The sequence below is a fragment of the Marmota marmota genome, unplaced genomic scaffold (assembly GCF_001458135.2).
Source record: "Marmota marmota marmota unplaced genomic scaffold, marMar, whole genome shotgun sequence".
NCBI lineage: Eukaryota > Metazoa > Chordata > Mammalia > Rodentia > Sciuridae > Marmota > Marmota marmota.
This window is the reverse complement of record NW_026000022.1, coordinates 4,526,970-4,543,885: the sequence shown is the minus strand read 5'-3', so window position 1 is coordinate 4,543,885 and position 16,916 is coordinate 4,526,970. Positions and strand designations below refer to the sequence as shown.

Genomic DNA, 16,916 nt, shown 5'->3' with positions numbered 1-16,916 from the left:
GTTGTACCCTTGTCTACCTGCAAAACTCTCCTTCCGATTCAGGCAGCATCAGCGAGGCCATGGGATTTTTCATCAGATCTGCCACCACAGGGTCCTTGGCGGTCATATAGAAGAAAGGAATTCCAGTACTGTTGTTGAAGGGACCATCACTGATGGGCAGGCAGTTCCCAAACGGCAGTCCTGGGATCTAACAAACATCACATAAAAATAAATAAATAAAATAAAGTTATTGTGTCCAACTACAACTAAAATATAAATATTTAAAAAATCAAAAGAGTCTTTTTCAATGGCAGAATTGTGGATTGATGTGAGGTGTGAGCCTGTCTAGGAAATACAGCACCAAGAACTGTGCGTGTAGGGGGGACCATGACGTCACAGTGAGTTTGGCAAGGAGTAAATTAAGGCAAGGTGGTACCAATCTATCCACATCACCTTGTGCTGGCTTCAGGATTTCTCTGTAAGTGATGCTTAGCTGTGACATTCTGTTTGAAAGTTAAAGAATTATTCTTGAAGCTGCCTATGAATAGCAAACAGAGTCACTTTATTGAATGTAATGCTCTTTGGGGGAGGGGCAGTGAAATTTCTGGGGGTGTGAGTGGTGGTGAGCCTTTCCTCAAACTTCCTCTTAACTGCCTTCAATGCCTCCCCCCAATTTTTGGCAACTTTGGGAATAGAATTTAATTCTTCACTTTAATATCTTGCTTGCTGTTTGAACACCAGGAACATTCTATTATTGTTTCTTTCGGGGCTATACAGTTTTCTCATTTACTGATTGCCTTTTTATTGTGATCAGTAACATTTCATTATATAACTCAGCGAGTTATGGGGAAAATGCTGCAACCATTTTAGCATAAAGGAAGTCACAGTAATATGATATACCAGTTTTTGTTCGTGATCATAGGGTGGGTGAAGGGTAGTGTATCATGTTTCTGTGACTCAGACATAGACAAAAACATTTAAGTCTTAGGTTTTCCCAAACCCTACTGGTGTGGCATCCCAATCTTACTTTATTCCTTAAAGTACATCTCTTTGTCCCTTGGCTCAGAATTCTAGGACTGTCTTTGTCTTTGAAGTGTTGCAATGGGGTTTAAGATTGTAGAAGGAAGCATTTTAATCATTTAAACATATAAAATGTTAAGGACCCCTCCGAAATAGTATGATAACATCATTTACAGATGGCGTCTTCAGCATGTCATAAACTGTCCAGCGTCATGTTTTACATGCATGCAAATGTTTTCTGAATTTATTAAGTTTGGGTTAAATGTCAATATTGGAAAAGGCTAAGATAGATATTTGGTTGGAAGTCAAAATATCTTTAATACATTGGCACTAGATTTTCATTCGAAAAGATTTGTTTTAAACAAAGATTAGTTTTATATTTAAACTTTGTATTTTCTTAAGCTGTGTTTTAAGAGTGAAGCTATAACCATGAAAACTCATTTGTATGCTGGGCATATCCAACTGGCTCAGTATCTGACACAAAAGGGGTTCAGATCATTGTCGTATCGATGTCATTTAGATTTTCTTTTTAAGCAAAAAGGACCTTCAAAACTGCCTAGTCAACGTCTTAATTTTATAGATGAGGAAAGCAAAATGGAGAAGCCAGTGACTTGGCCAGATGGAAGCCATAGAGACCCAGAGCTGGGTCAAGATTCCTAGGCGATGCCCATTGCATCCTAAAGATGTTAATTATTTTTTGCATGAAGTAAATAGAGTTCAAAATACTGCCCTGCAATAAAACAGTGACATCCACCTGAAGGGCTCGAAAGCCTTTCTGACGCTGTATACTTATGGAAGTTACATTCTTATTTCTTATTCCATGGCACTCCAGGGGCAAGCTTATCTAACAGGTGAATCAAACATGTTTGGACTGAACCATAGAAAATATAGCCTATGACAGCTCATTCCAGCATTTACACATCTGCATAAGCCTTCTTTCCAGAAAAAAATGATCAAGTTTCATTTTTGTAAATATGAATTTCCATGAAAGCAGCGGTATTGTTTTTCTCCCCAACCCCACTCGATTCCATGGCAGTAGATGATGGGGAAGAGCCCGCAGGGGCTGTTCCTGCCAACTCCGCTGTTCCAAGGTTCTGACTCCTTTTGTCCGACTCTCTCTAGTCAGACGCCCGTTTATTTTTCTTTGACCACCTCTAGACAGGGATTTAGTCCCCAACCATCTGGCACGAAGCCTGGTTTTCCGTGCCTCCCCCACACCCGCTCCCACACTTTGCCAGTCTAACCCACCCAAGCACAGTCTGGTTCCGTTATTTGCAAGGCGTCCACAGTCCAATGCAGCCCACTGGGCACGTCTGTTAAACCCAGATCTGAGTACGCGAGAGGTCTCTGGCATCTCCCTGGCTCCTGGGCGCGCCGCCTACTCGCCAGGCCACCGCGAGACGTACGACCGCATCAGGGGGCCCAGCCCGGGTGGCTTACCTTCTCGTGGGCGGACACGGTGGCCAGACAGCCCCAGGCGCTGGCGTGGGNGTGCCAGCGCGCAGTCTCGGGTCAGGGGGCGCACCGGCCGCCGGGCCGCTTCCGCCGGTAGGAGAACATCCCCGGGGGCGCCGGGGGTGGCCTGGCGCGGGCAGCACCTGTCCGGGGCCGCAAGTGCGCGTCCTCCTTGTGAGCCGAGGCTGGGAAGCTCTGCTGCCAGATGCTGCTCGAGTCCTCCAGCAGCGCGGGCAGCGCTTCCTCGGTGGAGGCGCTGTCCAGCTCTTCATCCACCTCGTTGGTGACAGCCCAGGACACAGAGCTCACAATCACGTACCCGGCGGCTGGGGACAGCAGGGCGCTGCAGCACAGCAGCCAGGAGAGGCGGGTCCCGAGCCGCGCGGACCGCTCGCCCCGGCGCACGGACATCTTGCAGGCAGCGAGCCTTGCCGCGGGGACCGCTAGCAGCGAGCTCGCGGCCGGCAAGGACCACAGCGCCCTCCGGAGGCGGAGAAGAGGAGCTGAAACCCCTGCTGACCACCGCAGGATTCCTGGGTGGGGTCCCGGGGCTAGCCCCAGGGGTGCCCTCACAGCCCCACGCCACTTAGAGAAACCGAGGTTCCTGGAAGACCAGATTCCACTCAAATGCTGCGTGTACGGCAGCCGCAGCTGCAGTGTGCAGAGCCTTTATCGCATGCCAGGTCCCGGGATGGGTACGTCTTCTGCAGGATGGATAGATAACACTCCTCTGCTCCACAGCTGTGTGATCCTGCCAAGTCACTTAACTCCTCCGTGGACCATTTCTTTAATTAGAAAATGAAGACAATATCTCCAAGGCATGATGGATGGGAGGGTTAAATTATTTAATATTTTGAACAGGCTTAGAACAGTGTGTGACACGGAGCCAACTATGTATTTTGTTAACTGAACCCAAGGTAGGAATTTTATCTCCGTCTTATTAGACAAAGAAAGCCGAGTAAGCAGTGGGAAAGATTGACAGCGATTCTGCCTAATGCCAAAGCTCATTTTCTTTCTATGGACAATAACCATCTTACACTTTGCTCTGTCTCGCGGGCATTGCCCCCAATTAATCTCAAAGCAGAAGCAAGTTGTTTACATTTAAGTAAAGGAAAGGGGAGCTACTGTCCAGAGGTGATGGGTAGAGTGGGAAAATAATTGTATTAAAGTATTATTCTTATAGTTCGGATGTGGTTTGAGTTTGTCCCCCAAGGCTTCGTGTGTTGAAATTCAATTCCCATTTTGAGGTATGATAAGGGTGGAGACACAATCCAATTGTGTTTAGGGCAGTGGGCCCTTTGAGAAGTGATTGGAATTGAAAGGTTCTCAGGGTAGAGTCCATGATTGAATCCTTGTGGTTTTATAAGAAGAGGGAGAGAGAACACAAACGCGCGTGCGCATGAACACACACACACACACACACACACACACACACACACTCCCTTTCTCTTGCCATGAAATGCTCTTGGTCACCTCAATACTGCTAGCAAGAAGGCCATCACCAGAGTGGCTACTGGTCCATGCTCCTCCATTACCTTCAGCTAAAATAAGTCTCTTTTCTAACTTATCTAGTCTGTTGTACCTAGCCTTTCCTTTCTGTTCTCCATTCCCTTCCTGAGTAATTCCGTCTACTCCCATGGCTCCCACTTTCTAACTTTCTGGCTCGCACTCTTCCCCTGTCCTACCTGTGGATTTTTTTTTTTTATACCAGGGATTGAACCCAGTAGCACTTTACCACTGAGCACCTCGCTAATTTGCCCTGAACTTGTAATCCTCCTGCCTCAGCATCCCAAACTGTGGGGATTACAGGAGTGATCCTCCATGCCCAGCCTCGGAGTGATGTCACAGTCTTGAGAAAAGCAGTATAGTAAGTCATGAAAAGCATGGGTCCTGACTCAAGAAAGTATTTTGTTAACTGAACCCAAGGTAGGAATTTTATCTCCATCTTATTAGACAAAGAAAACCGAGTAAGCAGTGGGAAAGATTGACAGCAATTCTATCTAATGCCAAAGCTCATTTTCTTTCTAAGGACAATAACCATCTTAACCTATCCTACCCTGTCACATCCTCGATGGGTGATAGTAGTACATCATTTGACCCCTCTGTCTTCACTGTCTTGTCAAGAAAATGCAGATATGTGACTGCCATGTCCTATCTGTGACTAAGGCAATAATCTTAAGAGTTATGCAGGAGTCTTATTTGGTCAAAATTTCCTTACTAGATTTAACTCTATTAAGCCTTCTGATACTTTCCCAGTTAGATCCAAACTTGAAGGGGATTTAAGAGAGTGAACAATAATCACCTTCCAAACCCACCATATTTCATGAACCAAGTGAATGCTCAATACATGATAGACATTATCCCAAATATCTAACAGGTCACTCAACTTTTAGGAGATAGTTTTCCAGAGATTTCTTAAACTGATACAGAGTTCAGACTTGTTTGAAGAGTTTTGAAAAGCTAGAGATTGTGTATCGTTTAGGAGAGATTTAGAAACCTATTTCCTTAAACCTATATGTTAGTCAAGATATGGGTGTGACTGTGTTTAATGTTATTACATGAAGTCAAACTGATTTAGAAATTGATTATACCAACAGCTACTACCAAGTATGAGAGTTCCTGTTTTTCCTCATTTTTATCAATGTAGATTATTGTTAGGTTTTTTTAATTTTTATTCACGCCCCCCCCCAAATCTGGTGGATAAGCAATGGTGTCTTCTTTTTATTTTAATATGATTTACCTGATGACCACTCTAGAAGGTCACTTTTCTATATTTATTGGCCATTTTAATGTCTTTTGTTAATTACCTATTAATGTCTTTTGCCTATTCATTTTTACCATGGTAGAAACACATCAGATGAATTCTCAACTATGTGCACATCATCATACAGCAGATCCTAGGATTGTTTCATCTTGCAGGACTGAAACTATTTCTACCCAACAGTAATTCTCCATTCCTTTTTTGTATGGCTGCTAAGAGCCAATACTCTACTCTCTCTTTTTATGAATTTGACTCCTTTAGATACCTTAGATAAATGTAATAATGCAGTATCTGTCTTTCTGTGACTGATTTATTTCATTCAGCATTTTTGTAACATTTACCCATGGAAAGAACCCGGGAGTATGAATATCTCTTCCAGACTCTGTTCTCCAATACACTTTGGAATGATAAGTTAACCTTTGAAGAAATCAGAGGAGAAATTTAAAAATTCGTAGAATCAAATGAGAATAAAAATACAACTTATGAGAACCTGTGGGGTACATTGAAAGCAGTTCTAAGAGGAAAGTTTAGAGCTAGGAATGCCTACACTTTGGTGGAAATGTGAATTCGTACAGCCACTATGGAATCAATTTCCTCAGCAAATTAGGAATAGAATCATCATATGACCCACCTATATCATTCATCAGCATACTACAGTGATACATGCATACCCACGTTTATTATATTATAATTCACAATGGCACAATAGCCAAGTTATGGAGCCAGCCTAGGTGTCTGTCAATGAATAAATAAATGCCCACCCCCCACTGCCACACACAAATGGGAGTTTTATTTGATCATAAAGAAGAATGAAATAATGTCATTTTCTCGAAAATAAGTGGAAAGGGAGAATATCATGTTAAACAAAGTAAGTCAGATTTAGTCATTCTACTCAGGGGAGAGCAGTCTCTTCAACAAATGGTTCGTATGTTTTCTCTCATATGTGGAAGCTAGAAAGAAAATTGGAGAAAGGGAGGAGGATCTCATGAAAATGGAAAGGAGGTCAGTAGAGTAGGAGAAGGGGAGGGGGCAGAGGTAGGAATGGAGGTACTGGGAAATTAAATTGACCAAATGATGTTATGTACAAATATGCCACAATGAAACTATAATTATTATGCACCAATAAAAAAAATTAGGGGGGGTAGAATACCCTGTTCTTAATTCTCTTGGATAAATAAATACCCAGAAGCTGGATTGTTGGACCTTATGGCAATCCTATTTTTGAGCAACCTCCACATTGTTTTCCAGGGCTACCATGCCATTTTGCATGCTTACTAACACAGGGTCCAGCACTTGTTATTTTCTGGGATGTGTGTGTGTGTGTGTGTGTGTGTGTGTTTTGATTTGCATTTCCCTGATCATTAGTGATATGAGCATCTTTTCATGCATCTGTTGGTCAGTTGTTTATCTTCTTTGGAGAAAAACCCATTGAGTTCTTTGCCCATTTTGAAATGACGGTTTGTTGTTGTTATTGAGTTGTAGCATGGAGTTTTCTTCTATTTTTTTCTATTTTGTGCTTTGTCTATTCTCTTCTAATCTTCATTATCCTTCCTTCTACCAATTTTATACTTTGGATTTTCATCTTTTGCTAGTTCCTTGAGTTGTAAAGTTAGGTTTTTTGATCTTTCTAAATGTAGATGTTTGCTGCTAATAAATTTCTCTTGATACTGCTTTTGCTGCATCCCATAAGTTTTAGTATATTTTATTTTATTTCATTTTTGTCTCTGCTACTGATGTCTAGTTTCATCCCTCTGTGGTATAATTTCAATATTTTGTTAAGTTGTTAAAACTTGTCATGCGACTTACCATGTGATCTAGTCTGAAGAACATTCTGTTTGCTTGGGAAGAAGGTGTGTTCTACTGCTGTCGGGTGGAATGTTCTACACATGTCTGTTATGCTTGATTGGTCTATAATGTTGTCCAAATACTCTGTTATCTTATGGACCCGTCTGGATGATCTATTATTTAAAGTGGTGCATTGAAGTCTCCTATTATTGTTGTGTCATTATTTGTTTCTCTATTCAAGTTTTTCTGGTTTGGTTTTTGTTGTTTTTGTTTTGTTTTGTTTTTGACATTGCTGGGACTGACTCCAAGGCCTCCTAAATGGTAAGCACACACTTCACCACTGAGGTACATTCTCGGCCCCTCCTTCAGTTTTGTTAGTACTTACTCCTTATATTTGGGTACTCTGATGTTGAGTGCATATATATTTATAATTTTTCTATATTCCTGGTGAGTTGATTCTTTCAATATTATATAATGTCCTTCTTTGTTTCTTGTGACACGTTTTTTTAAAAAATATTTCTTTCTTAGTTGTACACAATACCTTTATTTTGTATATTTATTTTTATGTGGTGCTGAAGATCGAACCCAGGGCCTCACATCTGCTAGGCGAGAGCTCTACTGCTGAGCCACACCCCAGCTCCCTCTTGGGACACGTTTTGACACCAAAATCTATTTTGTGTCATAAAAACAGTTTCTTTGTTCTCTTTTGGCTACCATTTGCATGAACGATCTTTTCTATCTTTTCACTTCTAGTCTATGTATGTCCTTAGGTCTAACTTTAGTCTTTAATAAACAGCATAGTTGGATTTTTTTTCTTAAGTCCATTTACTGTGGTTTTTTTTTTTTTTTAAATTGGGGAGTTTGAATCATTTACATTTAAAATTGTTATGAAAATAAAGAACTTACTACTGCTACTTTGTTCCCTGTTTTCTGCCTTGTAGCTTTTGTGTTACATTAACACTTTTATAGTGACAGACTGTGATTCTTTTCTCATTTTCTTTTCTGCATCATCTACAGAAACCTACAGATAACCTTCTCTAGGGATATTGTGAAACTTGCACAAAACATCTTATAGTTACAATAATCTGTTTGAAACTGGTAACAACTTAGCTTCAATTACATAAAAAAAAGTCCTACTCTTTTTCTTCCTCCCCCCAGTTCTGTATTGTGCTTGGTTTGTTTTGCCACACTGGGGATCAAACCTGGGGTTCTAGCATGCTAGGCCAGTGCTCTTCTATTAAGCTCTACTCCCAGCCCAACTTCATGCTATTAATGTCACAAATTACATCTTTTTATTTTGTATATGACTAATATAATTTGTAGTTATTTGTTATGATTTTGTCTTTTAACTTCTATATCAGAATTAAAAGTGATTTACACACTATAACACCCTTGCAGTAATCTGTATTTATCAGTATATTTACCTTTGCAAGTAAGCTTCATACTTCCACATGATTTCTTGTTGTTATCTAATGTCCTCTTGTTTGAACCTAAAGGATGCCCTTTTGCATCTTCTGTAGGCGTAGTGATGAAGAATTCCTTTAGCTCTTGTTTACCTGGGACAGTCTTTTTTTCCCTCCTTCATTTTTGAAGGATAGTTTTGCCAAAGATGGTAGGCTTTCTGTAGGTTTTTCTTTCAGTATTTTGAATATATCATCCACTCCCTTCTGGCCTGTAAAATTTCTTCTGAGAATCTGCTGATAGTCTTATGGAGAGCTTTCTTGCACAATATAAGCCACTTTTTATTTTACTTTTAAAAATTTTTAGCTGTTTTCAAAATTGTCTTTGATTTTTGGTGATTCAGTTATCATGTGTGTTAATGTGGTTCTTTGTGGTTGGGGTCCATGGAACTTCCTGAATCAGGATGTTCATTTCCTTCTCCAGATCTGGGCAGTTTTCAGCCACTGTTTCTTCAAATAAACTTTATCTCTCTTTCTCTCTCTTCTTTTTGGCATTTCTGTCATGCATTTATTAGCACCCTTGATGGTGCTCAGAAATTCCTTAGTCTTTTTCATTAATTTTTCTTTTTGCTCTTCTGATTAGACAATTTCCAATGATCTGTCTTCGAGTCTACTTATTTTTTCTTCTGCTTGATCAAGTTCACTGTTTGGCTCTTGTAGTGAATTTTTCAATGTAGTTACTTTTTTTAAGCTCCAAAATTTCTGTGTGGGGTTTTTTTTTTTTTTTTTGGTATCTTCTATCTGTTTGCTGATATGGGTTATATATTAGATAATATTGTCTCTTTTATTATGTGTGACAAAAGACTTTTGTTACGGAGACATACTAAAGTATTCACTATTATAACATTTGCAAATCATGTATCTATAAGGGACTTAAATCCAGAATATACAAAGATTATTTACAACTCAATAACAAGAAAATAAAAAACACATTTTTTTTTTTAATTGGGCAAAGGATATGAATAAATATTTCTCCAAAGAAGATATGCAAATGACCAATAAGCATAGGAAAAGATGCTCTTCCATATTCATTAGAAAAATACAAATGAAAATCACAATGAGATACCCCTTCACATGTATTAGGATGGCTATAATAAAAAAGGTAATAAATGTTGGCAAAATGTGAAAAAAATATGATTCTTCAGTACTCTGGTGGTGGGAATATTGTGATAGTCAGTTTTTTGTCACTACGACTGAGATGCCTGACAAGTACGACTTAGAGGAGGAAAAGTTTATTGTGGTTCATGGTTTCAGAGGTTCAGTTCATGGTTGGCTGACTCCATTCCACCATGATGTTCTGCTAAGGTAAGTCAGAACATCATGGTGGAAGAGATTGGCAAAAGAAAGCTGTGGCTCAAAGCAGTCAGGAAGCAGACAGTGGGGGTGGACAGGGACAAAATATAAGCCCCCAAAACACATCCTCTACTTCACCCATGTTATCACCCAATATAGTCATCCCTTCAAATCACTAGCCCATAAAATGGATTAATCCACGGATGGGCTTACAGCTCTCATAATCTAATCATGGGACATCTCATATCCAAACCATAACAAATACAAAACGGTGCAGCCACTTTAGAAAACTGTTTGGCAGTTCCTCTGAGGGTTCAACATTTTACCATATGAACCAGAAATTTTACCCCTGTGTACACACCCAAGAAATATGAAAACATGTGCCCACAAAAGATCCCACACAAATGTTTGTTGAAGCATTATTCATAATAGACAAATGTGGAAGCCACCTAAATGTCCATCAAGGGATGAATGGATAACTAAAATGTGATATATTCTTATAATGGAATGTTTGCCAATAGAAGGAGCGGTTCCTGGAGGCTGGGAAAAGGGGGGAAGAGGAGCTGACTGACAATGCATTTGGGTTTCTTTCTGGGGCAATGAGAAGGTTCTAAAATTAGGTCACAACTCTAAACATCCTAAAAACTAGTGACTGCACATATTAAATGGGAGAATTTTAGGGAATGCATATCTTTTTGAAAATTCCAAGTTAAAGAATATGCTCTGGGGCAAGCTTTTGGCCACTATTTCTCAGGACAGCTGTTCCCCTTCTCCAATCTACTCAGCCACTTTGCTTTTCTTCTCCAGAGGAGGAGGAACAGTTTACCTCTGGCTCATCCTTACCCAGAACGGGCTGCCTTTTGGTTGTTCTGATTTAGGATGGAGAGGGTTTGCTTGTGGACTCCCCACTCTGGCTGAGCCCTCTTCACCCGAAGTCACCAAAATTGAAGTTCATATTTGCGTTGATTAGAGAAAGCAGCCTCCACTATGCCCACTCTCTCTTAGATTATAATCTGGACTCTTTTGTGTCCTCCAAGTTGCTTGATCACTTTAAAACACACACACAGGCATACACACACACACACACACATACACACACATTTATTTCCTGGGAACCAATAATGATTATGAATCCCTCATCACTTTAAATTCATAGCCATCAATTTCCAGAGGGACATTGAGCTGCCTGTCAGGGCTACCCACTTCTCTGATTCTCTTGCCCTTCCAGAAGTCTTACAGATTCTCTTTCTCCTACTTTCCTCAAATCATACCTTGTGAGAAAGGTTCTGCTTGGTCCTTTAGAGAGCAACATCCACCAGGTGTGGTGCACACCTGTAATCCTGGCTACTTGGGAGACTGAGGCAGGAGGATTGCAACTTGGAGGCTAGCCTCCACAATGTAGTGAGACTTTGTCTCATAGCTCAGTGGTAGAGTGTTTGCCTGATATATGTGAAGCCCTGAGTACAATCCCCAGTACTACACATGCAAACAAAAAGCAACACCCACACTCTCATGACCCTTTCCTCTCATTGTGTGTTATTTTCACACCTAAGATATTTGGCTCTTATTTGTTGATTAGTTCAGTGTTTGTCTTTCCCTACTGGGAACATAAGCTCCGTATGAGCAGGGATTTACCTGTTTTATTCACGGATGATCGGTAGTATTTAAAGTGTACCTGGTGAAAGAATAAATACATGACAGATACTTAATTTTAGAACACAGTGCTATAAATTTTAGACCAAATGTGTTTCTGGAGAATCTGTCTGCTGCCAGAACGGTAGTGGGCTTCCAACTTATCATCATGAGTGAAAATTTATGTTCCAAGATCTACGTGGGCGTAGCTAATTTTTTTTTTTCTGAACAGAAGGGTGATGTGCCTCTTTCTGTAAGTACCATGTTGACAATCAGTGATATGCCCTGGGGAAATTTCTGTTCTCCTTATTATTCTTATTTCAAACTACTGTTTCAGAAAACACTATTTCGGGTACGCATATCTGAGGACCCAGTGTCTGTTTCATGTCAAGGTCAGTTGCATGCAATGCAGTGCTGCAATAATGTCACTCCTGGGAATACCGTGGTGGTGGCTGTGGTGGTCTGGCCTCCACCTGCTGACCTTGAGCAGGTCATTTCCATGAGCCTGTTTGCCAAACATGACAATTCAGATAATGATTTAGCTGAACTTGATAAGATGTGTGATGCAGTGAGCTGAACAGCTCAGGTTGTTGAACGCCACCCGGTGTCCATCCATTAGGTGTCCTCTCCTTGACTCAGCTTGGCAATGACTGGAGCCAAAGGCACAAGGACACATTTGATGCAAGCACAAGAGTGACAATGCATTTGTGTTTTTCCACTTCTGTTCTCTTGGAACGTCACTCTGCCGTGAGGATGTGCTCAGACTTGCCTGCTGGAGGGATGTGGGCCAAGTCACCCCAGCCAAGGCATCTGGGACTGGCCAGCTCCTAGTGAACGTGTTGGGGACCTCGATGGCTGAGCAAGTCCGGCTGAGATTCATTAAGTCAAGATGAGACCAGCAAATATCCAAAGCAAACTGTGGACTGGTGAGGAATAATAAGTAAATAGAGGTGGGTTTAGGCCACTGAGGATTAGCTTGTGTTGCTGCAATAGCAAACCCACCCTTGAAATCTACCCATGATAAGCAGAAAACAAGTTTTACAACCTGCTTTGTGAATTTTTTTTTCCTGGCTCTTGGATAAAAATTCAATTTCAAGGCATGGGATAGGAAGATTGTTCATATTTGTGTTCAAATAAGAGGAAATCATCTCTGTTCAGTAATTAAAATGTCCAGACCAGGGTAATAATCAAAATGCTAAACTGGATTAACAATAAAAGCTTCTTCTCCTGCCGGGCTGAGAACATCTGGAAGACTCGAGGCCAGTAGTGGGAGAGACAGATGTGGCTGGATTTTCTCTCTCCTTGTTTGGCCTCCTGCCTCAGCAAGGGAGTTAAAAACAAAGACACATCTATGTGACAGGTGTAGTTCTGTCCTCATACCAGTGCTTGGAGGCCCAAGTGGCTTTCCAAACCTGGCTTACTTTCTCTTGGAAGTTTTCTGGGTATCATTTTAACCCTTCTCCCACCAGGAAATTCCAGCCTAATTCTCATTGCATAGACAGTTCCTTTTATTTTTTAAGACACATTTTCAAACATAATATATGTTAAAAAAAGGTGATTGAATCAATGAACACACTACACTGTATTGATGGCCATTCTCTTAGACCAACAGCTGGAGCATAAATTCAGTAGAGTTTATGACATAAGGACATGGCTGACTAACGTGTTAGTCAGCTTTTTGTCACTGGGACCAAAACACCTGACAAGAACAACTTAGAGGAGAAAAGATTAATTTTATCTCAAGGTTTCAGAGGATTCGTTCCATGGTTAATCAGCTCCAAGGCAGAAACATGGCGGAAGGGCATGATGGAGGAACGTTGCTCAATTAACGGCAGCTAGGAAGCCAAGTGAGACAGCAAAGAGCCAGGGACAGATATACTCCTCAAGGCCCTGTCCCCAGTGACTTACTTCCTCCATCCATGTCCCATGAGTCTATCATTTTCACCACCTCCCAGTAAGTCCATCCAAAGGATTAATTCATCAAGTGGATCAATTCACTAATGAGGTCAGAGCCCTCAAGATCCAATCTTTTCAACTCTGAAACTGCTGCATTGCCCCACATATGCGCTTTCAGGGGGACCCTGCAGACCCAAATCATAACAGCATCTGATTTTAGGCCTAGTACAAGTTGCTTGAAACCCAGACACAGGCCATCAAATTTGGCTTAGTTAAAACTCCCCTCCCGCTATGGGTGTTTGCCATATAAACAGCTTGTTCCTCATCTCACTGACCCCAAACCCAACACTTTCCACATCTTCTGACCACAATAAATCCTAATGGTCAGCATCAGAGTTGTAAATGATCCCCTTTCCCCTTTTCACCAGGGTTTCAACCAGCCAATTCATGGTCCTCTGGGAAACCTTAAGGGACTCCATAAAGGCACACCTCCAGACTTTCCACTGGCCTCCCGACTATGTCATTCCAAGCCTCTCTAGGAGACTGTGAGAAATACATTTCTTCTGCTTCGTGCAGTTTGGTCTTACCCCCTCTTCGTGTCTCACCTGAGTACAACCGAACCTAACTCTTACCTCTATATCCCCCATCTCCTAGAGAGTGGCTGTCTTGGTTCACGGCCATTCAAGATCAAGTCAGAAATCAGAACAATAAAAAAATCACAACTGTTTAAGCTACAGAGAGAGCTTGGTGGTGGAGCACCTGCCTAGCGTGTATGAGGCCCTGGGTTCAACCCCAGCACTGCAAAAAAAAAAAAAAAAAAAAAAAAAAAAATCAAACAAAAAACAGTTTCAGAAGCCTCCCTCTCCTATTATTACCAATCTTCATCTTTCATCCTAACTCGAAACCCTACAGATTGCTTTCTTTGATAAATCAGGGCATTCAAGAACAGAATGTCCAGAATGACATCAGCTAGCTCTTAGCTAATCAGTTTACCCCAAAATATGCAAACAAAACCAACTGTTCCCAGACTTATAAATCCTGTTGTTGCTTTTATTCCATGACTCAGACCATCAACTGTCCTGCTTACACCTGAGCAAACAAAGTACATGCAAATCTACGAGCAGCAAGAAAAGGATCAGTGTTTCCACATTATTCTTCCACCAAGAACGACTCCTTCCCAATTGCTCAAGAAATGAGATAATCTAGTAAATGCAATTGTAAAGGTCTCCAAAACATTATTTTTTAAACCATGAACAACGAATAGTTCTTAGTGAATCTGGGGACATACTGTTCCTTTGTTTCCTTAAAATTTCTAAGCACTTAGGGAAGTTGAATTTATTTTGTAGGAAATCTAATTCGTTTCATATGTGAATGTAAATGTCATTTAGTTCTTTTCATATGCAATATGAGATCAATTAAAATATTCTATATGCTTTCCATTTTTTACCAGAAATCATGTTAAGTGTGAATTCTTAAATTCCTTTTAAATATCATAGTCAGTTACATAAAAATGGATCTGGTGTAATAATGAAAGGAGTCTACATTTCAGCATTTTTAGGATCTTGCTTCAAAAAGAGAACTGAAAAGTGATTCAAAGCAGGAAGGACATTGGCATTTGTTGCAGACGTTTTTGCATCCCCAATTTTGTCTCATTTTAAGAGAACTGGGATGGTGAACCAAAAGCATTTAATGAGTGAGCATAACAGGACTATTAAATTCTGTGCCTCAATGCCTGAGGGATCTTCTACAAAATCTGTTTCAATTGGGTCTGTATTAAGGGGAAGAAAAATATTACCACTGGTATTTTATTGTTTGTACCAGTTTGTACTCTTCAAACTTTTATCTTTCTCTGGAGACTTAACTGTTTCTTACTCCCAACAAGATTTCTCAGGTTTCTCTTCTGTTGAGTCACCAAATAGAAATACTTGGAGAGACCCCAAAAGAAAAGCAATGGAAGCAAAAAGTATTCTCCAAATCAGTTTATAGTTTGATCAAAATCAACTCCTTGAAATACATATAAATGCAAAATGCTACAACTATTATATACATAAAAATTTTCTTTCTTACCAATTAAAAAAAGCATTAGAATACATTTGTAGGAATGCAAATCTGTTTCCTCATGCCCTATTCAAATAAACCATCTTGCATATTAGCATTGCTTTCTCTGAAATAAATATTATCAGAGCTCTGGGGTACATCTGATATATGAATCACAAATTTTTGTCCGTCTTTGAGGGTTATGAGGGCCTCTTGTCCCACAGGAAGGCTGAGTTTGATAGTGCTTTCAGTAGCCTTGTCTTCCAACAATACCTGGATGAGCTGTAAGGAAGGAAAGTTCAAAAGGAAAAGATAAACATTCCTGCTGTAGGAGCCACTATTTGAATTCTTCTACCACATTCTTGTCCTTAACCAGGGACCTAAACAGGAAATTTGTGCATATACCCTTCTAAGGGAGATTCTAATTTCTCAGGGGGATGTTCAAGGTCTAGTGCCAGTTTCACAGGAAAACTCGCAATATGGAGATGAGGCAAGGGGGGCGGCATGGGAAGCATGTGGACTCCCTTTAGGAAAAGGGACTGGAAGGGGAGCTACAAGTTTTGAGAAATGTCCTTGAGATCCTTTGAGAGCAAAACCCAACACTGTTGTTTTCCAGACACGAGAGAGCGTGGATCAGTTATGAGCCTCAGAAGGCAGCCTGTGAGATTCACCGTGGGTCCCATGTGGCTAAAGTGCCCATCACTCTGGCTGCCCTCCAGATGGACACCAATCCCTGCCTTCTCATTAGTCCTTGGAGCTGACATGAAGAACTCAAGTTCCATAAAGACCCCCCCCCCCTTCGTGATCTGTCAAATACAACTGTAAGACGGAAAGGGGGAACCCTGTGAAGAATGGTCATCTGATATTGGTTGAACCGACCCTCAGATGGATCGGTCTCTCAAACAAATTAGAGGTTCTGACTTTGCTCACCTGCCAGCTCTCATTTCACCTGCCTGAGCAAGTCTTCCCATCAGAGAAACGGGGATAATACATCATCCTTCCCTTAAGCTCCACAGGAACTTTGAAGACTTGCAAATCCTTGGATAGAATACTTTAAAACCAGCAAAAGTGTATTTTCTTGGTCTAATTGCATCAATAAATCCCCCATAAGCTATAAGCTAATGCATTTTGACAAAGGTGTGCATAAGACAATGTCAGATGCAAGATTTATGAAACTATGTTGTTCTTTCTCCAAATTCAACAATAACCATCACCATATAATGAAAAAGGTGTTTTTCTTCCTAGGCAGGACTCTCTCTCTCTCTCTCTCTCAATATTTTTGCTCTGCTTTAATCTTTTTAGATATGCACAACAGTAGAGTGTATTTTGACACATTGTACATACATGGAGTATAACTTATTCTAATTGGGATCCCATTCTTGTGGTTGCACATGATCCATGATGTGGAGTTTCACTGGTTGTGTATGCATATATGAACATAGAAAAGTTATGGCCAATTCATTCTACTGTCTTTCCTATTTCCATCTCCCATCCCTTCCCTCCATTCCCCTTTGTTTAATCCAATGCACTTCTATTCTTCTTCCCCACCCCCAATATGCCTTAGCATCCTCCTATCAGAAAGAACATTTGGCCTTCGT

At 40.7% G+C, this 16,916-nt stretch overlaps 2 protein-coding genes across 2 annotated transcripts in view; both read right to left on the bottom strand.

Annotated features, from left to right (window-relative positions):
* Creg2 (cellular repressor of E1A stimulated genes 2) overlaps window positions 1-3,017 on the bottom strand; it is a 38,523-nt gene extending 35,506 nt beyond the window's left edge. The window contains 2 exon segments of the mRNA XM_015504962.2: window positions 18-187; window positions 2,440-3,017. Coding sequence (XP_015360448.1) covers window positions 18-187; window positions 2,440-2,865 — 596 coding nt within the window. The 5' untranslated portion in view covers window positions 2,866-3,017.
* A 12,237-nt stretch (window positions 3,018-15,254) lies between these two features.
* The window catches only part of Rfx8 (regulatory factor X8), a 67,227-nt gene continuing 65,565 nt past the window's right edge, over window positions 15,255-16,916 (bottom strand). Inside the window, exon 14 of the mRNA XM_048810535.1 lies at window positions 15,255-15,600. Within this exon, the coding sequence (XP_048666492.1) occupies window positions 15,406-15,600 (195 nt within the window). The 3' untranslated portion in view covers window positions 15,255-15,405. The remainder of the gene's footprint in view (window positions 15,601-16,916) is intronic.